General features: G+C 42.5%; 1 protein-coding gene across 2 annotated transcripts in view; it reads right to left on the minus strand.

Moving 5' to 3' along the window:
- Window positions 1-4,687: 4,687 nt before the first annotated feature.
- The window catches only part of SNX27 (sorting nexin 27), a 62,859-nt gene continuing 43,100 nt past the window's right edge, over window positions 4,688-24,446 (minus strand). The window contains exons 6-13 of one of the 2 annotated variants that reach the window (XM_057310266.1): window positions 20,442-20,520; window positions 18,485-18,648; window positions 16,200-16,289; window positions 10,734-10,790; window positions 10,287-10,436; window positions 9,885-10,013; window positions 9,435-9,494; window positions 4,688-8,540 (exon numbers count right to left, since the gene is read on the minus strand). In XM_057310266.1, coding sequence (XP_057166249.1) covers window positions 8,493-8,540; window positions 9,435-9,494; window positions 9,885-10,013; window positions 10,287-10,436; window positions 10,734-10,790; window positions 16,200-16,289; window positions 18,485-18,648; window positions 20,442-20,520 — 777 coding nt within the window. In that variant the 3' untranslated portion in view covers window positions 4,688-8,492. The remainder of the gene's footprint in view (window positions 8,541-9,434; window positions 9,495-9,884; window positions 10,014-10,286; window positions 10,437-10,733; window positions 10,791-16,199; window positions 16,290-18,484; window positions 18,649-20,441; window positions 20,521-24,446) is intronic. The other variant, XM_026486740.4, reaches the window with a different exon arrangement.

Genomic DNA, 24,446 nt, shown 5'->3' on the forward strand with positions numbered 1-24,446 from the left:
TCCAGCCCTGTCACTCTGAAGGCTGGGGACTTGAGTCTCATGTTCCTGATCTCCATTTCTCCCTTGTTCATGGGGGTGAGCTGTCCCTGCACCCACCAGTGGGGACACAGGGAGCTAAGCTTTGCTGTGATTCTGTTGTAGGCCCTTAATGTATATTTCCTCCTTTAACCTCCCAACAACTCTGTGAGGCAGGATAGAATTTTACAGACAGGTTAAAAAGGGCTTGGGAGGGTAACTGACTTACCCAGAGTCACAAAGCTACTAAGGGATGGCTGCAGGAAGGAGGCCCAATATGTCAGACTCCAAAGCCCGTGATTCTCTCGTCTAGCAGGCTCAACTACCTGTTCTTTGACCCAAGGCAAAGATCCCAACAAGTACCAAGCAGGCTGTGGCAGCGATTCCCATCACGCAGAAGGTGGACTGCAAAAGCCCTGAGGTCCCTCCGGTTCAGTCCTTAGATTCTTCTCTGTGAACTACTTTGGGGATCGGTTCAGGGGGCCCACACAGGGGTAGTGTGTGACTTCACAGCATCTGGGCCACTTGCTTTCAGCAGCAACCTGCTACCTCACCCTCATTATGCCCCCCACTTTAAACTTGCTTACATAACTTCCAGCCCAGCCAGCCTTAGGCCGAGCTGTCCCACCAGGATGCATGAATCCTTACCACCCACCCCCAGCTCAGCCCCATACTTTGGCCTTCTCTTAAACTGCCCCAAACTGAGAGTAGTAAAAAGAGAAGCAACATGTGAAGTACCATAGAAACATATCTGTGGATATTGTTTCAGGGAAGAAAGTCTCTTAGATGGGCAGATATCAGAGATGGGGCCTTATTCAGAAGGAAGAGAATCCAGCCAGGAGCATCTGAAATCTCAAATATATAGGTGTGTGTGTGCGTGTATGCGTGTGTGTAAGGATAGCAGGAGTTGGTATCAACACTAGGAATTTTCCCTTGAACTGTCTCGCTGTGGCCTCACCACAGTTTCTGGGTCAGGACAGAGAGATGGAAGGTGAATTTTCGACCCAAGAGCATCTCCCAGGGTGACATACTGACTGGTGGGTTCTCCTGGGATGTGGGAGTTGGGAGGCAAAAGGACTTGGAAGTTTCCTCCTCCTGGTATCTTCCCTGATCTCAGGCAGCCCCTCACCAAACACTGAAGAGTATTTATTGTCACTGCTCATTGCTGTGCCCCTCCCTGCAAGGCTGCCGCCACATTTTCTCCACAGAAGCAGTAGATAGAAGTTGAATGATGAAGAGGGAGACACGGAGGGGTCTTCTGGGGGAAACAAAATATTTTGGGGGCAGGGATTCTCCATGTCCTTTTTAAAAATGCTTTTAACCCCAGTATAGTTAGTGTTATATTAGCTTCTAGTGTACAATATAGTGATTCAATAATTCTGTACATCACCCAGTACTCATTATCTCCACATACTTTGATGGCAAAACGTAGGACACTCGGAGACAGAAGCAGCAGCTCCGAACTTGTATCTTGTATAAACTGATTTCTTAGGCATCACATGAGCTTCAAATATAGTAAAAAGGGTATAAAGAAGGGTAGTTCTGTTAGCTCCCGAAGGTCACTACCACCTCTTCTGAGCAGGAGAGGCCTGAGCAGTACTAAAATGGGAAAGCGGAAGAAATAAGAAATGAGGACAATAGGATCCCCTAATTCAGACCAAGCAGGATGAAACTCAGCTGCTTCTCCTAAAATGATCAAGTTACTGTTTCAATGGTAATGGCAGCCTAAAGAGAAGGGAAAAGGAAAAGAACTTCTTAAGGCAGAAGAGTGGGGCTGACAGATTAATAGCAGGATTGGGAGAAGTCTTCCATTTATAGAAACGAAAACAGACATTTAGAAAAATATCCTCAGTTAGGGGGCTCCAGGGATGAGAGTGTGGCCGGGAAAAGCCCTGGATAATTCCTCCAACGCATCCCCCACGCCCTGGCCATATTTTGAGAGCTTAGAAACGCACAAACGTCAGGCAAGGTATTTTCATTTCCTCAGTGTAGACCCCTCAGAGCCCGTTCTGACTTGCAGGGTTTCCTTTGTCTTTTCACTCTCCTGCTAAAATGTCAAGACCTTCGCGATCTTGGCTTCTAGTATTTGTGACTGCGGGCATTTCCACTTGTGGCCAAGACATCTCTTCTCCGAGTCTGACAACTTCAGTCGCCCTGAGCCAAGTGTCTGGTCCTTCGAAGATTCCCATTCTCTGGGTCTACTTCCCTGAGTAATCGGGCAGCTTCCTCTTGCCCCCCACAAATCGGGTTTCCCTCCAATATACTGCATCCTCTCATCCACTCGATGAGAATGACTCCCAGTTGGTTGTTTCTAAATGAACTTTTGTCCTGAACTCAGTCTGGGTAGTGCCTTCCTCCCTCAGTCTTCCTCACAAGTATCTAGCACCACTATTCGTCTCACACCTCCTATCCAATCCAACTGCAAAGCCTTACTTGTCCTCTCTCTCAAATACATTGTTGACCTTCGCACATCTGTCTCTCCGTCTCCATGGTCACAAAGTCCGAAGTCACCCTCGTACCACCAGAGCCCTCTGGTAGCCTCATCTGTCTCTACGGTTCCCTTCGTGCCCTCCTACAACCTGTTCTCCATAGAAGCCTTCTACAAATCCATTCACAGACAGATGCTGAGTCTGTCTTCTGCCTTTTTTACCACTCTATTCCCATCACCCTCAACAGTGCCCAGAACATTAGAAAGTGCTCAACAAATAATTAAAAAGTAACTACTGGATGTCTATATATCTAGATTTCTCACCCATGCCTAAATCATAATAGGTCCAAAGCTAAAACATTTCTATTTTCTAGCCACCTAGACATGAAACCTCAGGAGTCTTTACTCCTGACACATGCACTAATGTTATTACAAAAGATTTTACTTCCACAATTTTTTTCTCACATCCATGTCCCTTTCAATTATCACTGCCTTCACTTCCCAACTAATCATAGCAGTGTCCTAATTGAGCCTTCTATATGTATTCTGGAGCGCCAAAAAACAAAACTTTTTTTTTTTTTTAATGTAGAACACTTTATCCTGGCATTCAAGGCTCTTCAAACATCATCATCCATCTTATTCCTACACATCCCGATGTTCTAATCAAATAGGACTACTCATTGTTCATCTGGACAAGTTTGATCCTTCCCCTCCCCCCAAGGCTTTTCATTCCCAATTATAAGTGTCAGGCACATAACAGCTCAATAAGGTTTGCGGAAAACGTTGTTGTTGAAATCCTGCTCGTCCTACACGGTTCACCTTAAATGCCACTTTCTTCACGAAGATGTCCTTAGTTGCTTTCATCCAGAGGTCTTCTTTCCCCCTTCTTCCTAGTCCTTATGGCACTTCAACCTTCCACTGCCACGTATTATGTCATTCGTAAATCTCTCAGTTCTCCGCTGGGCTGAAAGCGGGGATGAGGCTCTTACTTTGCCTTCGTACCTGCTGTGGTATGGAACAGGGTGCCCTGAGCGTGGCAGAGAGCCAATCAGTGTTTGTTGACTTAAATTTTTGTCATTCAACTCTGGGATTCCACTTTCTATTTCTCTACAGATTCTTTCCTTGTTAAAGAAAAAAATTATTTCCCCATTATCAGATTTATCAGATTCCAATTATTTAATGCCGATGGCTGAGTGAATGAAACCCTGAACCAATGTCTCTCCCCAAACTACATAAGAAATGTCAAACTAGTTTTTGCTTTTATAGTCTTCAATCAAGGAGCAAAAGCATATGGTCAGGGGTTATAAAAATAAAAAAAGGTTTACAAAAATAACAAAAATATCTGACCTAACACAAATGCTGAGCTTTTCAGAGCAGATTCAGCCCATGAATTAATGTACAGAGAGAAGCAGGTACTCTTTGGAGTAGGTCATTAGGCCACGGCACCGGATTCCTCTGTAAAAACAAAGTTCACCCAGGACCACCTTTATTCTCAGGGCTGTGGGCAGAGGAGGGAATATTATTGCCTATTATTATGTATTATTATTATTATTATTTTAAGATTTTATTTATTTATTTGACAGAGAGAGAGACAGCTAGCGAGAGAGGGAACACAAGCAGGGGGAGTGGGAGAGGAAGAAGCAGGCTCATAGCGGAGGAGCCCGATGTGGGGCTCGATCCCATAACGCCGGGATCACGCCCTGAGCTGAAGGCAGACGCCTAACCGCTGTGCCACCCAGGCGCCCCTATTATTATTATTATTATTCATTAGGTTCACATTCAGGAGATCAGTCTCCCGAGGTATTTGTAAAATCAAATAGTATATGTCATGTTGCTGGGGTAGGGGGACAGTGCTAAGATGTGTCCCAAGGGCTCTGCTAGGCTCCATCTGAGTAAGGCTGAGGGAGAGGAGTCCTGTGAGTCTTACCATGGATTGCGGCGGGGGGGGGGGGGGGTGGAGGGGCAGGGGGCTGGCATAATCAACTCCGACCTCTGAAAGAGGAGGAGGCATTTAATGGAGCCACTGGAAGCAGAACTTTAGGTGAGGGGCCTTCCAGCTTCTCATTCTCTTGCCCTTCTCTAGCTCCTGCCCTCAAAAGACTGCCCCACTAGCTACTTGGGAGAACCAGGCAGGTGTTCCTTCCCATTTTCAGACTGACCTTTCTAACTCCAATCTCAAAGGTCCCTCTTCACTTCTTCCCATGCAACCCAAAGGATGTGTAGTCTAGGAAGGCATAGACTAGATTCATCAATAAATCAATTTATTTAAAAGAATATGTTACAATTAATTACACTAAGTGACATAACCAAACAATTTTAGAGTGGTTAGCTCTAGAACAAGGAATGAAAGAAACACTGTTAGCCATTATGTGTCTGTGTATTTTCTCTTCACATTTCTTAAATCACAAATAAAAAATACAAGATACTGCAGTGAAAATACAATTAGAGTTTCTCAAATAAATTAAAAGTATGCATGGCTTGGGGAAAACTGAAGCCCAGCTCACTGGCTTAAAAAGGGGGCATGATATAAAACTGGTGTCCAATTTAGCAGTTGGCCAAGTGCCTCCAGCCTGCAGCACTCCCCTCTTTGCTCCTGCCCTTCCCTGGAACCCTAAACATTCCCCACACTCAAGATTATTGCTGAGGAGTGAGCTGCTGTCCTGGTATGAGTGAGGCCTGGCATGACGTGCTCAGGGTTAGGGGGAAAGGAAGGCAGGAGGTGAAACTGGAAGACAGGAGTCGAAGAAGCAAATCCACTGCCTCTCTTCTATCAACCATGTTGTCCTCCCTTCAAAAGGAAGCTAATGGGACACAATCAATCTGGTGAGGGAACCTAGCAGTATGCTGGGCTCCAACAGTCCAAATGGTCTCTAGACTGAACTGATCCAGCCAGAGAGCACAATGGAGAGAAGGGGGGGCACAGTAGTCCCTCCAGGTCTGGAGACTTCAGGTCAACCAGGATGCAGTCTCCGCAAGGAAAACTGCCTCCTAGGAGCCAGGCCGTAAGTTGGCAAATTCTGAGAGGAGAGAGAGATGTCCCCTCCTGTCAATGCCCTGTACTGCTGCTCCAAGCACTAGGTCTGGAGCTACAAGAGGGGATAACCAAAGCTACCGGCCCGGGTGATGACAGGATGAAACCAGGCAGGCCAGGCCTAGGAGCTGCCCTGAGCACATATCTGGGCTGAGCTTAGGCTGAGGGCAAGGGGAGGGTAGGAAAATGGAAGAGTAAAGTAAAAATACAGAGAGCAGAGAGCCCAAAGCATGGCCCAAGGAAACCCTTCTGCAGGGACAGGTTTCTCAGGGCCTGCATTTTCTCCTGATCTATATAAAACTCTGAGCTTTTACCAAAGAGGACAGAAACTGAGTACAGAGGGGAGGACAACAGGAGATCAGGAAGATCCTGCTGGCTCTGCTGGGGCAAAGCAGAGGGGAGGGAGAGCCCCTCCATTTCCCAGAAACAAACTGCAAAAGAAGACTGAGCAGAAAGGCTCCCTGGGCAGAACCCAGGACTAAGAAAGAGAGCAGGGATTAGGGAGAGGAAGTACAGAGCAAGGGGGGAAAGGAGTGTCACACTAACACTGCTTCATGCAAAAAAGAGCTTGATCCTATGGAGCCACAGTGACCCTTGCCCTGGTCCAGGAGGCCGCCGTGGGTGGAAGAGGGGAAGGTTCCGTCCTCCATGGGCTCCCTCCTTCCCCCTCCTTGCTACAACAGGGTGCTTTGTTAGTGGTACAGCCACAAGTGGGGGCTGTCCCTAAACAGATTCTGCCCACAGGCCAACACCCATGGAGCCCTCGCCCAGTCTCCAGAGCACCAAGGGAATGAAAGCTCTGCCACGAAGGGACCAGAGCAGCATCCACCCAGTCCAAGGGGCCTCCCTGCTACAGGTATCCCCCGTGGGGGGGGGGGGGGGATACATCTCACAACGTGAGGTCAGGATTTGGGATATTGCACGGACTCCAGATTTGTTCATTCCTCTCCCACTCTGAGGGAATATGGGCAAACTGCTGCTATGTTTACAGTCTGAGCAAAGCTGGCGCCGAAAGCCTCTTTAGCATCTTGGAGCGGGGAATCAGCATATTTTCCTTCTAGGGTCCTTTGGCTCATTATTAAATTCATTTAAGCCAAAAGTAGTTAATCCTGTATCAAAACTTTCAAACCAGGGATCACTCTCTATAACGTAAAACATTCAGCATCCCTACGTTCTGTATTCTCTGATTCCACCTAGATTTGGAGAAGGGGAGGGGAGACAAGTGTCCTGTATGATCCCACACTGTCCTGGGGCAAGCAGTTGCCAGGATAACAGAGTGAGAGAGAAGGAAAAGTGGCCTCACAACGATCTGCAAAAACAAGTCACCAAAAAAGAAACTTTAAACCACCCCACCACTGCTCAGTAGAGTGACTAAACCAAATATGGTTGCCTCCCAGTTAGACAAAGCAAAAGATGCCACCTAATGGAGGTTTTTGTTTAGAAGGTAGAGAAGGGAAAAAGAAAAGAAGGCTCACAGAAGTGTTTTAGTTGCATCAGAGCCCAACTTTGAGCTCCCAATACAGTATCTTAGAACCTGGGGTTGAGAGTGTCGCCCCACCTGGTCGGCCCGGCCCCTACGTCCTGAGATGCAGCTCTCAGGTCACAAAAGCTCAAAGTGCAAGGTGAGATGAGGAGCTCTTTGAGGGACAAAAAGGTTTTCCTTCAGTCTCCTTTTCATTAAAAGTTGAGATCCAACTCAAATCAACCATATTCCTACTGGTCCTTCCTGGGTCCTAAGCTGGCTTGGATGGGCACTGGTTTGGTTGGCACAGACCACTGACTCATTCCAAGTTTCCCCAAGGCCTTGGGGATATTGTCAGATCCCTCCCCAATACGGCTCTTTAAGGAAGTTGCAGAGAATGTAACTGGTTATGGGTGGTTATTGGTCAGGAATGGGTAGGGAAAAGCTTAGATACTTAGGGCATTTCTTCCTTCTTTTCCCCCTACCTAAGTCCAATCTTTGTGCCTAAAGGTATTGGCTTCAACTCTGGTCCCTAGTACTCTGTCTGCTTCAGAAACAGCAGGGAAATGGGAAATTACAACCACAAAGTATTTCAGGTTCCTGCGGCATCAACCTCCTGAGCTGACCCTCCCCTCCATTCTAGGCCAGTGGAGGGAGAGCATTCGAGGGGCCCTCGGGAAGTGAGAAGGAGATGTGGAATGTGGCTAGAAAGCCATGAGTGGAAAGAGAGAGAGATGGACCAGGAAAGTTGTCTTGGAATCAAGGACCACACCAAGTCTTTAGACTCTCCCTGCAGATCTGCAAGCCTTGCTGCCCTTGAGAAACACATCTCTTTCTCCTCCCCAGCAGCCTCTTGGAAGATAAAGAAACTATGCTCCTTGCTCCTCAGACTCTATGGCAACCCATGAGCCAGAATCTTCACTCAATACAAAAAAGGGGGGAAAAAACCCAAGCAGGTTGTAAACTTTTCGAGTCCTTCACGAGGAGAGGTATTTTCCTGGTAAAATATTTTTTTTCCTTTTTAAAGTTTGTTTCAAAATAAAGAGAGCAAGAGAGAAGTCATGAATTCTAGTGAAAGGTGTGTAAAAACACAAGCTAAAAAAGGTACTGCCATCAATATGAAATTTAAAAAGAAATATATATATGTATATACGTGCAGCTAATTTGTGTATATATAATTTTTACATACATACATATATATGTCTGAACAGTGCAAATGGATGGAGTTCATAGTTCCAGTTTTAAAAATATAGTACAAGGAGAGTCTGTTGGTATGAGGCCCAGGTGAAAGGACAAAGATACCTTTGGCGCATTGTTGGGCTTATTTTCCTGTCTTAACTCAGCTGACTCCTGGTGCTGACCAACCTGTTGTTCTCTACCAGCTCAATTCCAGAGACATGAAATTCAGAGGGACTATTAATAGTATTTAGTTTAGGGCTTTTGAACATAATGACTTTTTTCCTTTTTCTCTTCTTTTGTGTTAATGGTTACTCTGTCTGACACAGGAGACGAAAGGGGTGAGAGGATGAGGGTGAAGAGGAGGGGGTGAGGAAAGGCTAGGTGGCCACATCCCTCTGCTGTGACCTCGCCATCTGGAAAATGTTCTGAAAGGAAAACAGAGACCAGTTACTGGGAAGCCTGAGGTGTCTGCGTCTCCTCCCACCTGGAAGCCACCCTCAGACAGAAACAGAAATATGTATGGCTAGATGTCTCAATCTGATTGGCCTCCACCTCTGCTATAACTTCCCATCTAGAAGCACAGCCTTTTAGACCCAGAAAGGAGCTTGGATATTATCTGGTTCAGCCTTCCCATTTTATAGATGAGAGAAGACAAGAAAACTGAGATCTAGGGAGACTCATTTGTCCAACGTTGCAGGGAGGAAAAAAGCTGGAAAAAAAATCCTGATTTGATTCTCAGAGCCCAGTATTCTTTCTACTATACCAAAAATATAAATTTCTATAACCCTGACTTTATCTGCTGAACTTCAAAAACATTGTCTTTGAGAATCAGTAGCTAATTATTCAGAATCTTCCAAATTCTGCTCCAGCACTAGCATATACGGACAGCAGTGAAACAGGAGCAGAAACCTTCCCACACATACGCATTAGTGGTTAGCCCAGACAGGTTCTGTCACGACTCGTCTCGTCAGAACAGCTAAAACTGAGGACAGCTGCCCTTTTGGGTCAGGAACAGGCAGTGATTGTATTAAAAAAACAAAAGCAAAACAAAACAAACCATAGCAGAGGAGGGTCCATGAAGTCATGGGAGATGGAACAGCCTACAGCCGGGCTACCCAAGGGACCAGGGGAGAAGCAGGGCTGCTTCTGCAGTCTGTTCAGCATCCAAAGGCTGGAAAATAACCTCCCTAGAATAAAGTCTCTAACTAATATTCCTATAAAGACTCAGATGGAACTGAAGGTCCCAGGTATCTATCTGGCCATATCATTTTCAATATACAAAAAGATGAAAAAGTCAATTCAAGATTGTTTAGAATTACCTCTTTTCTCCACTTGAGTTCACAGAACACCCTCTCGAAGCATTCATGCATATAATTAAACTGAAAAACAAAAACAAAGCAACATAGCAACACTGACTTCTCAAGACACACCACAGGGCCATGCCTTTGAACTCCTGCCCTCTGTCACCCCACCTCCCAAATGTGGCTCAGCCTAGAGAAAAACCCTGACAAGCACCACACACAAAAAAAAAACACCCAGGCCTGGGTTCATCTACTATTCTCTGGCTCCTTCTAGTGGTAGTTTTGAGTCAAACGGGACGTGAAACTGCCAATCCTAGTCAGCCCTCCAGGAGAGACAGGAAGATGCCGGGGGCTCTAGGGTTCAGAACACAACTGCTACCTCTATAGCTCTCCCCATTTATGCCTTCAGCTTGAGAACCTCAAACCCAATCTACTTTCCCCAAGACTGTTTCCCTGTCTACCACTCACGTATGGTGTGAAGATTTTAACCCATCGAGGCTTCTTCTCTCCTCGGGCATATTCAAAGCAGAATGCCATTCCTTCTTCATCTGTATCCCATCGCTGCATCTCGTCCCATTCAAACGCTATTACTTGGTTCTAAACAACCGAAACAAGAGTGTAAGTCTGAGAATGCTGAGGAGCTTAGCTAGGATGGTTCTGAACCAGACAGAAGTGAAATGATTCAAAGAAAAGGCTTTGACAGAAGAGTACGAGTCCACGTGAGTAGCCAGGAAGGGAAGGATTGGTGCGGACCCAGTGCCGATTTACCTGCCCCGCCCAAAGAGCTCTGATTTCACCTCCCCTCCCAGCACGCGAGTGAGCAGCAGTGTCCCTAGCGCTCCCAGTCCCAGCCCCACGCTGAACTGTCACCTCCAGCTGTCCTTCTTCAGTGCAGGCATGCAGTTTAAAGTGCGTGATGCTGATGGCTGTGATGACGTGTCCCTTCCTCCTGGAGTCACAGGCACAGTGGGGGAAGATGATTTCATTGTAGCCCTCACAAGTCCTTAGCATGTTGAGGTACTAAAAAAAAGGGGGGGGGGGAGTGAAAACAGTGTTACTGTGGTTCACTGTGGTACTAAACCACCATGAAGGGCTGCTGGTGTGGCGCCACAGGAAGAACGAAAGGAATCCTCTCACCCAGCAACCTGAAGACCATGCCCTGGTCTCACACCCAGCCCTGAGAAGAGCCGTGGCTTGGAGCCGATCCTTCGTTCCACTTCCAGGGGCCACCTCTGTACTTCCAACCCCACCTCCTTTCTCCACCTCGTAAGAACACAAACGAGCCAGAAGAGGTGCTCTGTCCACAGGGGAACTCACAATGCCAGGGTGCCTGCCTCTCCTTTCACTTGCCTCCGGGGTGGGAATCAAACCGATCTGCATGATTAAGGAAAGGGATCTCAGGTCTCCTCCCAAATCAAGTTATAATAAGGATCTCCGTGAGGAGAAGTAAGCGACCCCAAATCTCATACTCGTAACATGTTTAAGCTGAAAGAGACTGTTAAAGCTAGACCCAGAGTCTCCCACAGGAGACCTGCTTAAGGTCACAGGTGGCACAGTCAAGATTAGAAGCCAGATTTAATTTCTTGGCCACTGGTCCTTTCTCCATTGCCAACTAGTCCCCAAATCAGTGCCACCCTCCCCTGGTCTCCAGTACCTATGCCTCCTTAAAAAGCACATGGCCCAAACGGAGTGGCATATACAACCCTCAGAAGTATGGTGGTGTAAGACTGATTCAGAAAGGACTCCAACTCAGTTTTGTCCTTTCCCCTCTACAATGAAAACTGGCCTCTCTTTCACTCAACTCACTATTCTGAGTTGAGAACAGAGAGTAAAAGATGAGTGGGAAAGAGAACAGAAGAGAAATAGGGAAAAGATGACTTAAAAAACAAAGATGCATGGACTCTGACCCAGTTTCCTTTCAGGGACTGACCAGGAAATAAGCAAAGAGCCCTGAGTCCCCGCACACAGGAGAACAGAGCACACTGGGGACATGCAGGGACTGCTGGAAGGAAAACAAAGGCACGGCACACTAGCTATCTGCACTAGATGGCAGGAAATGGAACACACTGCAGAGTCACCTTCTGCCTAAGAGAGAAGAGACAAAGGGATGTAGGCACAAAAAGGACCCTGCGCAACTGTAGCTCTGGTACCCAGGAACGGCACCCAAGACCGTCGCTACTGCCCCAGAGACTCTCTGGAAGGACTCAAAGGCCCATGGAAAAAAGTCACACCACATGTGCCCTTCCCTACTTTGTATTTATTTCTGTTTAGGTAAAATAATGGCAACTTCAAAGGGGAAAAATTATAAAATGACACCAAGAACACAGCGACAGGGTCAATTCAAAAGTGCCACAATACCTGATTCGCGTCACTTTTCCTTTCTCATTTCTCCTTCATCACCCTACTCCATCCGCCTATCTCATCATCCTTCCTGTACTAGGGATAAAAGTAGATATTGCTTGGCCCTGCCATTAGCACTATGACCAAAAAGCTATCTCTGGCCTCTAAACTTTGGTATATAGGACAGGCAGTGCCATGGAATAAAACTCTTCTGCGGTTATAAGCAGAAACAAAGGTTGGGACAGGAAGCAGGACGAAGAGTGGCCACAAGCCTGGGCCCAGACTACCCTAGGCTTGAATCCTGGCTCCGTCACCTTGGGCAAGGTACTTGCACTCAAGATAAATTGCTAAACCCCAGGAGCCTTAGTTTCCTCTCCTGTGAAAAGGATAATAGTAATAGCACCTACATCACACAGTTATTTGTGACCATTAAAGTATTTAGCATAGTACTTAGTACATAATTAGGTATTCAATAAATGACAGCTTAAAAAAGTAATTTTAAGGACTCCATTATCCTCAGCCAGAGGGCTCAACTATTTCCTCTTTCAGGAATGCCCTGTGAAATCATGTATATGGAAATTACTCTTAAAAACTGCAGGGGAAAAAAGCACATGTGTGAGACAGATAAAGCATGAACGGCAGAAAAGTGGAACTTTGCTGAAACTGGGTAATGAATACATGGGGGTTAAATGTACTATTCTTCCAACTTCTTTACTTATTTGAAATTTTCTACAATAAGATACTGAAGGGAAAAAGAAGAGTGCCCTGTAAGCAGGCCTCCCAGTGCTCAATCCACGGCATCCTCCTAACAGTCATGGGAAAGTCTGCATGCTCAGTAAGCAGCAAATTCTGCTCAAAGATGCTTAGAACCTCTGCAAATGCTGGAACGTGTCACGCAGCCTTGGGACTGGTTCTGTTCACGTCCTTTACCAAGAAAGCATTACATGTAACACATTTGCTGAGACTTCTCCTCTTTGAGAGGCACCACTACCGTTTTAAGAATATTTCTGCCATATTCCTAATAGGGAGCTTTATTTCTTCAGAAGAGAAACACGTAGACAATGGGAGGGATTAGGAAAAGACATCAGATGAGGCATGGAGCTATGCATACCTTGAACTCTCTCTCTGTGACCTTGTTTAAGTTACTCTGCCCGGGGGCTTCCTCTCTGCCATCTGGAAATAAAGCTTTGCCCCGCTATAGGGAAAAACATGCTTTGAAGTCAGACAGAAATAGGTTCAAATTCTAGTTCCACTTCTGACAAGCTAAGTGATATTAGTTAAGAATCTTCATCTCTCAGACTCCACTTCCCCGCACACCTGCATGGTTGTTAGAAGGAGGAAATGAGAATGTACATACTGTGCCTCGGACAGTACCAGGCACACTACATGTGCCCCTTCTTCTCACCTCTGAATCAAAATGCTGATTTATCCCTACATATTCAAGAATTTAGTCCTTGAAAGCAAAGAACCTCTAGGGGACTTTCTAATAGTGTTAAGTTCCAAAAATAGCCTGAGTGGAAACTAAGGGCACCGGTGGCCTCGGTGTGACATGGGAAATGCAACGTTTTCAAAGATTCTCAGGTCAGGTAGTATTTCTCAGCTTTAGGTAAATCTCTACATGCCTAGATTTGCACAAAGCATAAAGATACGAGCTGTCCTCTGTAGTTGGAAAACCAGGGAACTTACAGACTGTTTAAGAATTTTGGAGTATTTTGTCAAGAGCCTACTTGATAGCTGGCAATCTGAATATTCCCATTTTATAGAAAAGAGACTAAAACTGAGAAGTTTGTGAATTGTTGAAGGTCTCACAGTGATTTGGCAACTAACAGCAGTGATTTGACCTAATCTTAGGCCTATCAACAATATTTAGTTGCTATCAAGATGCATGGGCTCAGAAGGGTCCATCTGAGTTGGAAGTTTCAATGTATTGAACATGACCACTGGGTAGGCTAATGTCCTTGAACACTAATACTTGAATACATGAAATTATACTTAAATAAAATTCACGCTTTTCAAACTTTGGTGGGATTTTATTTAAAATCTAATTGTAATATTATAGGGCTAGTACACATTTCTTTGTGGCACTAGGTTTTCAAGACAACAGAATTCCATAAATGTTTAAGCATATCTTACACTCAATTCCAATGATCCAAGGGGGAAACATCAACTGTACTTAAGGTTTGTTGTTGTTGTTGTTGTTTAAGATTCATTTCTTTATTTGAGAGACAGGACACACAGGTGAGCTTGGGGGGGGAGGGGCAGACGGAGAGGGAGTGAGAGTCCTAAACAGAGGCACCTACGCAGGGCTTGATTTCATGACCCTAAGATCACAACCTGAGCTGAAACAAAGAGTTAGATGCTTAACCAACTGCACAACCCAACTGCCCCTGTACTAGAGTTCTTAACTTGAGTGATTACGAGATACAAATTTGAGTCTAAAAGTAATTTTGTAATAGATTACCAAGCTGTTAAATTCAGATCTTATATATTTTGCCATAGGACAACCCAAACCTATTTATATATTTTCAGCACCTTCTACTGTGCCTGGCATACACCTGGTACTCAACAAATATTTGTTGATGAATGCATAAATGGAAGACAGTGTGTACAGAGTACTACATGTGCGAAGAAACAATATGTATTCCATATTGGAATTATTAGAAGCCCTTATGAAATTACTTTGACTTGCTGCCTTTGGCAAAGGCAAAGAAGTATTCCAGAGGCTGATGGTCCCTTTAGTATTTGGTCCTTTTCACCAAAAAGATGCAAATGTGCTCGTCAGAATCACGCATTGATATACAGAAGACAATGCCATGATCTTAAAGAACAAGTGGAAATCGAGTTTTGTGTTCTTTTTAAGATTTTATTTATTTGAGAGAGAGAGCAGGGCGAGGGTCAGAAGGAGAGGGAGAAGCAGACTCCCCACTGAGTGTGGAGCCCAACAATGCGGGGAGGCCTGACCCCAGGACCCCAAGACCAGGACCTGAGCGGAAATCAGATGCTCAACCGACTGAGCCACCCAGGTGTCCCAAAATCGAGTTTTAAAATCCAGTTCCTCACATAGTAAAATTCCCTTTACCAAAATTCTGCCAAGAATTAATTCTGTTTAAAAGATTTTTGTCTATTTTAGCCTGTTGATATGCAGAACATTGGTAAATGGTTCCCTGATCTCTGGCAGTTTTCTAAGACAAACAGATTTATTACTTTTGTCATATAAGCGATAAAATAACTATCCCAGCTATAAGATTATGGGCTGCGTTCAATGGTTGACTTGTTTGTATTCTTACTCCAACCCAATTAGTTTAGAAAGAGAATATTCCCTCATAAAAAGTGCACACATAGAGGGTACAAAAGAAAGTTAGTGACCTATCAGCATCATCACCAATGCAATAACTGTCTTGTGTGAAATCATGAAAAACTGTAATTGGAAAACTTCCAACTATATGTGAATTTGCCAAGAAAGAAATTTTAAAATGCTATGAGTGAAAGTTTATGTAAGTGTTCTTTACAAATTTTACTTTTGACAATTTCCATCCCTGTATTTATGGCAGGTGCAAACCAAAAACTCATTTTAAAACATTTAAGGAATTTTGTAGGCAGCCCCTCTCCAACAGAACTTTCTGTGATGATGAAAATGTTCTGTATCTGGGCTGTCCAACACGGCAGGTACTAGCCATATGTGGCTATTAGACACCTGAAATGAGGCTAGTGCACCTGAGGCATTGAATTTTATTTAAATGAGTTTAAAATTAAATGTAAATAGCTACATGAGGCTAGCAGCTATTGAATCAAACAGCACAGCTCTAAGATACCACACTAACCAAAGGCACCACCGAGCACACATGTTTTAAGCAACTGCAGAGAAGGAAGTCATAAAAACAAATAATTTTGCAATTGCTAAATCACAAATAAAATACTTTTTTTTCAAATATTTATTTGAGAGAGAGAGCAAACGAGCAGGGCAGATGTAGGGGCAGAGGGAGAGTGAGAAGCAGGGGCAGAGGGAGAGGGAGAAAGAATCTCAAGCAGACTCCCCTCTGAGTGTGGAGCCCTGGGCGGGGCTTGATCTCACGACCCTGAGATCACGACCTGAGCCAAAATAAAATAATTTCTAACGTTAAAAATAAAAATTCAACTTCAAAAGAATTGATATTTACATATTAAATGTTTTGCACATCTTTTGTTTTAGAACTTTTTATCAAAGTAAATACTGTTTGGTTATTGTCAATAATAAAGTTAAATACCCACACGTGGCAAAATATCTTCTTATATGCTAAATGGAGGAACATAATGGGCTTTACATGAAGATCTATATCCCCCTCCTTTTTTTTTAATTAATCAAGCCACTGAACAGTTGTAACATCTTTCAAAAATCGCTAGAACAACAGGTTTAAGAGATAAGAAGGGGAACGTTATAAAGAGATTATGGGAACATAAACCTACCATGACCATTTTCCTTTGTTCATATAGCTTCTGTAATTGGTAGGACTTTTCCTCTGCTTTGATGTAACCTTTTTTCACATCATCAACAGCCTGTCACCACAAACAAGGGCAGGGAAGAAAGGAACATCAAAGTCATTATCGAGCATATTCTTGATAAAAATAAGGAGACGCAGCTTCATTTTCAGAAAAATTCTTATCCATTTAGACCACCATCATCATCACCAGTGAACTCTGCCACAAGGATGTATTTACTGGAATAAGTAGCGTTTACCGAGGGCCCAGTATGTGCTCAAGAATTGTAGGCACAAGAGGGATCTTGTTTCTCCTGTTAAGAGATTTAAGTTCCAGTTAATTTATACAGGTTGAAGCAATTAGAGAACACTGAAAGACACTATATAATTGTTAAAGGTAACAATGAGGTAGCAAAGATGTATGGTTTAGATACTGAGAGATACACAGTAAGAACAGCAGAGTTTTTGGCTAATCATAGTTATCAGGGAAGCCTGGCTGGACCCCAAAGGTTAGGCTGAACAGAGAAAACTACAAACGGAAGTCAGGAAACAGGAATGCATCTGAGCTTAAATACAGTTGGGAGACAGATCTGCCTGATTTAAATAAAGGGTACGTGTCAGGGGACAACAAAATAGAACACTGGATGGGTAAGTTAACAGATTATGAAGGATCCCAGAAAACAGGCACAGAAATTTAGATTTAAGGACAGCACTAAGGACTACTGGAGCTAAAATAAGCAATAAAAATTTGTGTTATTTTTAAAAGACAGACTGATTTGTATATGAGTGCCAAATGAACCAAGGTACAGAGAGAATGAAATAAGGGAGACTGATGATGTTATGGTGCTTTAAGCATGAAGTGAAACAAGACTGTAAGCTAGGGTGGTAGCAACTGGAAGACAGGAAGTGATCAATCTGAGATGGTACATGGACAAAAATCCCCAACAGCACTTGATACAGGCATGAAGGTACCTATAGATATAATACGCTTATTCTTATTCTCAACTACGCCTGGTTCAGCTATATGAAACGTGCATCTCCTTCCCAACCTCACTCTACCCCAAGAAAAACTTTAAAAATCGAATAGAAGGGAAAACTCATCTTTGGGAGAGGAAAAAAAGGAAGGAAAAGAACAAACAGAATCATTTGTCCAGGGTACTCAGAACCCAACCTCAGTGATCTGCTACAAGGATGACTTTTGCAGGCACCAGGTTGGGGCCACTTGAACCTTTAATGGAAGATGGCTGATTTCTTTAAAGTAAAAATTATTCCCCATAGCGTTTTAAGGGAAAATATTTACATAACACAATGAGTTCAGAGTTGAAGTCAAGAAACTAGTTCAACTTCTAGCTCTGTCACCTAGCAAGGTACGCTTGAGTATGGGTCCAGGCATGGTATGGGGTGCGAATGCAGGAGGAAATGGAGCTAGAATCTCATCATCTATAGTAGGAAATTAAGAGATACCACTTGAATCTGAAAATTCAAGTAGGAGCAATATAACCAAGTCATGACAGAGACATGGGAGTAAATATAAAACAAAACAAAATAAACAACAACAAACCAAAGCTAAAGGGGGTGAAAATGGCTGTCTAAGAGGAGTGGAGATAAAGATAAGTGGAGTAACTAACATTTTTCATAACCTGTGTAGAACTATTTGATGCTTTAAACTCTATGTATGTAAATTTTGATGAAAAGTTTTTTAATAGGTACATAGCCATATGCTCATTTCCTGTTGTTTAAAAAAACAACATCTCAGGGCGCCTGGGTAGCACAGGCGTTAAGCGTCTGCCTTCGGCTCAGGGCGTGATCCCGGTGCTCTGGGATTCAGCCCCACATCAGGCTCCTCTGCTGGGAGCCTGCTTCTTCCTCTCCCACTCCCCCTGCTTGTGTTCCCTCTCTAGCTGGCTGTCTCTGTCAAATAAATAAATAAAATCTTTAAAAAAAAAAAAATCTTTACTTCTTAAACTTACTTATCTTCCGTTAAGTGGGACAGAACATTCTATTTTATTTTATTTTATTTTTTAAAAGATTTTATTTTTAAGTTATCTCTACACCCAACATGGGGCTGGAACTCACAACCCAAATATCAAGAGTTGCATATTCTACTGACTGAACCAACCAGTTGCCCCATGACAGAACATTTTAAAAATGTAACTTAACTAAGATATAGGAGGCAAAGCAGTTTATCCAAGGACTCACCCTGGATTGTAAATTACATACTACATATAAGCAGAAAAAGAAATCAGGCCTTTCCAGGAAGATCAATTCACCTACCTGATGAAAAAAGTAGGTAACAGCAAGATCATTGTCATTTAAGAGGATTTCTTCTTCTGTGGTAAAAAGCCACTTTCGAATGGTTAGGCAGGTGCCTGGCACAGCTGATGTGTAATTCTGGACGTAGAGTTTATGAGGAAATTCATTAGGTGCCAGTTTACGTACTGAAGAGAAGGCCAAAAAAAAAAAAAAAGAAAGAAAGAAAGAAAGCTAAAGTGAAAAGATATATAACGAATTTCCTCAGCACAAACTGTGTAAGACAGATCAAGTATGGCAGTCTATCCTTAACCAGAACATTGTCTTAGAACCATCAGGGAGCTCTCCTATGGGACCACAGAATAACCATTTCTCTAGCCAAATCTATCCTTCTTCTTTTTTTTTTTAAATGTTTTTTTATTATATTATGTTAGTCACCATACAGTACATCCCCGGTTTCCGATGTAAAGTTCGATGATTCATTAGTTGTGTATAACACCCAGTGCACCATGCAATACGTGCCCTCCTTATTACCCATCAAATCTATCCTTCTAACTATGACTATGGCAATCGAGCGTCAAACTGATGGAAATCTATCACCTGTATGACACACCCTTCAGCTAACATGTTGACTGTGCAGACAGCATCTATTCCAAAGTCAATTAAAATACCTTATCCATCAGCAATGTCCACTGAACATCTTTAAAGCAAGCCTCTCCTCTTACCCACCCACCTATGGTGCATTCAGAGTCTCTCACGTGGCAATTCTCAATGAACTGCTTCTCTTGTTAAGAGCTAAAAGGCTCTCCCCACCCCCCACCCCCAACTCTAAGACATTCATCAAGGTGAAAAGTATCTTCCCAGTAATGTTTCTTCCTCTTCCTAACAATGCACAGCATTAAACTATCACGTTTAATTTCTATGTTACTTTTCTTTGGAAAGGCTCAGAGTTTTCTTCTCAATGTTTACTTGACTTTGTAATACTGCAAAAGACAGATTTAATATTTCCCATTTTATTTGTTAACTAAAGCTTAGGAAAAAAGGGTAAGATTAGACTCCAAGTGCGCTGGTTCCCTAGCAATCCTCTAACATTTATATCTGTCTAGTTAGACCATAGGGAGTTGGGAAGATGTAGAGTAATAAGGAGACAGCTGCTTCAGGAGGAATCAACCTTGTTCTACCTTACCAGGGACGGCGAGGTGACCCAAACCTACCAAACTCTCCCCCTTTCCAGATAAGAAAGGTGGGATCAATCAATATTATCTGTCATTTCTGGCCTTAGCCTATATATATATATATATATATATATATATATATATATATATATGATGTGGAAAAGACCCATCAACTATAGGAAACCTATGGCATTAACAGCAAGCACTCAGACTTCCTTCCCTTTCTGATCTCAATGCAACCAGTGTGACCACCATCCCTAGTTTTTATAAAATAACATATGAGAAACTTCCTGTCACCATGCAATAGAATTTCTTAGAAAGAGAATATCTATTTACGTGGAAACTTAAATACATGCATAAAAGCAAAGGCTTTTAAGCAAAGTATCTCTTTCTAACTCCTGAAAATAAAAAGCTATTCTTAATTATCTACAAAAAACATAAAAGCACACTAAAACAAGTGTGGCTAAATCGAATATCCCTCTTTTTGGCTACTTCATTGGAATATATTAATTTTGAAACTCTGATTTTAAAAAATGTTATGAAGTATCAGTGCTAGGTCTAAGTAAATTATACTTACGAAAGAGGAAAAAGGATTGACAGTGATCAGACACCCTTTTTACTTGGGCTTAATAGGATTTGCCTGGTCTGCTTGTAGGAGACAGTCCTAATGAGTGGGTTCTCCCCCTCTGCAAGCTCTTATATTCTAGGCAAATATTTTCAGTCTGACAGCTTCTGGGGGCTTCAGTTTGATAGTATTAGAATAAAATACCCACAAACAAAACTTAAATCAGCTGACTGGCACTTACCAAAGGAATGATTGATCACTTCAAATAAGGCAAAGTAATTCACCGTCGTACTGTCCATGCCAACTTTTGCTGCAATAGCCTATAGTGTAAACAGGACAGATTCATTTTAGGGTAACTAAATCAGACAATACTATGGGAAGAGATGGGTGTGTGCGTGTGCAAGGGGAGAGAAGGGAGGAGTTTTGCCATCTTGGTTTCACATGAACTAAATTCATGGTCTACAGCTATTCTTCTTTGTATGTATGTGTACATGCACTCACGCACACATATATATAAAATAAAAGGGGAAAAATACCTGTAGTATTTGACCCAAACAGTTATGATCTCTAAATATGAGTTTCCCCCTTCAATTCAAGCTGGTAATAATCTCTCCTTAAATATCATCTTTTCTCTCTAAAATATGACTTCATTCCACGAAGGTCTTTTTTTTTTTTTTAAAGATTTTATTTTTATTTATTTATTTGACAGAGATAGCCAGCGAGAGAGGGAACACAAGCAGGGGGAGTGGGAGAGGAAGAAGCAGGCTCATAGCGGAGGAGCCTGATGTGGGGCTCGATCCCATAACGCCGGGATCACGCCCTGAGCCGAAGGCAGGCGCTTAACCGCTGTGCCACCCAGGCGCCCCGACGAAGGTCTTTTTTAACACCACTTAGAAGTCATGTGCTTGATAAGAACAGATCTTAAGAAGAAAATAAATTCTTAAATATCCACTCTTACACATTTAACTATATTTAATACGGGCTGTTAACATACAAAATCTTTATCTTTGGTTCTTGAGCTTAAAATAGGTTGTCAGTTTTGTTCATGCTTCAAAATTATTCTTATTTATTTTTTGGATGATCCATGCCTCGGGCTGGGGACTTCCATTTCCTAAGAATTATCACCATGAATATCCACATGAAGACAGTAAAATGTTGGGACAACAGAAGCATATTAAACAAATATTAGAGGGTGCCTGGGTGGCTCAGTCGGTTAGGCATCTGCCTTCAGCTCGAGTCATGATCCCAGGGTTCTGGGATTGAGTCCGGCATCCGGCTCCTTGCTCAGTGGGGAGCCTGCTTCTCCCTCTGCCTGCCACTCCCCCTGCTTGTGCTCTCTCTCTCTCTGGCAAATAAAATCTTTTAAAAAGAAACAAAACAAAAACAAACAAAAAAAAAAGTATTAGTCCTTCTTTCTAGGAGCTCATATGACAAAAAACAACTGAAAGACTCCATGTGCAAATAAATGAAAACTGAAATTATAGAGGACAACAAAACTCAAAAAACACAAAATAGTACCACAATTCTTTTTCAAGATCAATCCCAATATAAATAAGGTAGTAACTGAACAAGATAAAATTGTTAAATATTAGTGTCTCAGTAAACCAAATATAATTATATCCTTCTTCCCAGATCTACTCACATATCAAAACTAAGTTCATCGCTAATGTGAAACAGAAACTGGAGATTATAAATGTTCTAAGTCACCATTCTATACTGTACTGAACAGAAACTGAAATGCTTTCAAGGTTTGGAAAATGGCTTATAGCTACAAATCTCAGGATGAGGAGAAAAGTGCCAAAGAAATAAATAAGTAATTGGCCTTGCTAGGGAAACACTGGGAAAAAAACCAAAAAAACAAAGAATACAAAACATGAGCAACTTATAAAATTAACATTTTCCTTGCAATCATTGCACCGTTTTGTAATTTCAGAAATACCTCAAATTCTGCACATACCCTTTGCCATGGTATATAGTACATGAGTAAATTATGGGCAACAGATTTGTTTCTTTGCTACAAAAGAAAAATAAACATTAATATCCAGAAATCTGCCTCCGAAAGTCTTGATCAAATCAGGATTAAAGATAAACAAAAAGGCCTAAAAGTAAGGATTAGATCTAGCACCCAGATCATGACCTTTAAATATAATTTCTCAGAACAGAGAACCCAGAAATGGACCCTCAACTCTATGGTCAACTAGGGGCGCCTGGGTGGCTCAGTCAGTTAAACGTCTGCCTCTGGCTCAGGTCATGATCCCAGGGTCCTGGAATTTAGTCCCGCATTGGGCTCCCTGCTCGGCGGGGAGTCTGCTTCTCCCTCTCCCTCTGCCTGCTGCTCCCCCTGCTTGTGCTGTCTGTTTAAAAAAAAACAAAACAAACAAAACAAACTCTATGGTCAACTAATCTTCAACAAAGCAGGAAAGAATATCCAATGGAAAAAAGACAAGTCTCCTCAACAAATGGTGTTGGGGTGTTGGGAAAATTGCACAGCACATGCAGAAGAATAAAACTGGACCACTTTCTCACACCATACGCAAAGATAAACTCAAAATGGATGAACGACCTAAATGTGAGACAGGAATCCATCAAAATTCTAGAGAAGAACACAAGCAGCAACCTCTTTGAACTCGGCCACAGCAACTTCTTGCTACACATGCCTCCAAAGGCAAGGGAAACAAAAACCAAAATGAACTATTAGGACTTCATCAAGATAAAAAGCTTTTTGCAGAGCAAAGAAAACAGTTGACAAACCCAAAAGACAAAAGACAACCGACAGAATGGGAGAAGACATTTGCAAATATTTTATCAGATAAAAGGCTAGTATCCAAAATCCATAAAGAACTTATCAAACTCAACACCCAAAAAACAAATAATCCAGTCAAGAAATGGGCAGAAGACACGAACAGACATTTCTCCAAAGAAGACATACAAATGGCCAACAGACACATGAAAAAATGCTCAACATCACTCGGCATCAGGGAAATTCAAATCAAAACCACAATGAGGTACCACCTCACACCAGTCAGAATGGCTAGAATTAACAAGGCAGGGAACAACAAATGTTGGCAAGGATGCAGAGAAAGGGAAACCTAACCTTACACTGTTGGTGGGAATGCAAGCTGGTACAGCCACTCTGGAAAACAGTATGGAGGGTCTTCAAAAGCTACCCTATAACCCAGCAATTGCACTTCTAGGTATTTACCCAAAAGATACAAATGTAGTGATCCAGAGGGGCACCTGCACCCCCATGTTTAGAGCAGCAATGTCCACAATAAGCCAAACTGTGGAAAGAGCCCAGACATCCATCAACAGATCGATGGATAAAAAAGATGTGATATACATATAAATGGAATATTACTGAGCCATCAAACAGAATGAAATCTTACCATTTGCAACGACATGGATGGAATTATTACACTAAACAAAATAAGTCAGTCAGAGAAAGACAATTATCATATGATTTCACTTATATGTGGAATTTAAGAAACAAAACAGAGGCTCATAGGGGAAGGGAGGGAAAAATAAAATAAGATGAAATCAGAGAGGGAGATAAACCATAAGAAACTCTTAACTACGGAAACAAACTGAGGGTGCTGGAGGGGAGAAGGGTGGGCCGATGGGGTAACTGGGTGATGGGCATTAAGGAGGGCACGTAATGTAATGAGCACTGGGTGTTACATACAACTGATGAATCACTAAACACTACCTCTGAAACTAATAATACACCTAATACACCATATGTTAATTAACTGAATTTAAATTAAATTAAATTAAAATATATATATATAATTTCTCACTGAAAGAAACCAGGACTCCTTGAGGGAAGTGGCTGATTCTAGATCTAGGATGAGAAATATACAAAGATGAGGCCAGAACATCTTGTTGTACCAAAAAGCAACAATGCTATCACAAATAAGTAGCATCAAAAGAATACAGAAGCAGACACGAAGGAGCTTCCCTGGCCAAAAATGGAATAATCTGAGCATCAAAGATAATATATGATTAAATCACATTAAATACCTAAAAGCCCATGATACTAAAATAAAATAAAATAAAATAAAATAAAATAATTATCTCATTGGACATCACTGGAATCAACTAGGACACCAATTCTTTACTCTGAAAATTGGCAATAAAAAAATCCAATATTTATCCTCCCTTTCCTACAAACTCTATTTTAGGTTTGTAGGAAACCTATGTAACTACATAGCCCTAGTTAATAAGGAAAAGTTCTTTACAGAAGAAT

This window comes from Ursus arctos, unplaced genomic scaffold (assembly GCF_023065955.2).
Source record: "Ursus arctos isolate Adak ecotype North America unplaced genomic scaffold, UrsArc2.0 scaffold_12, whole genome shotgun sequence".
Classification (NCBI taxonomy): domain Eukaryota; kingdom Metazoa; phylum Chordata; class Mammalia; order Carnivora; family Ursidae; genus Ursus; species Ursus arctos.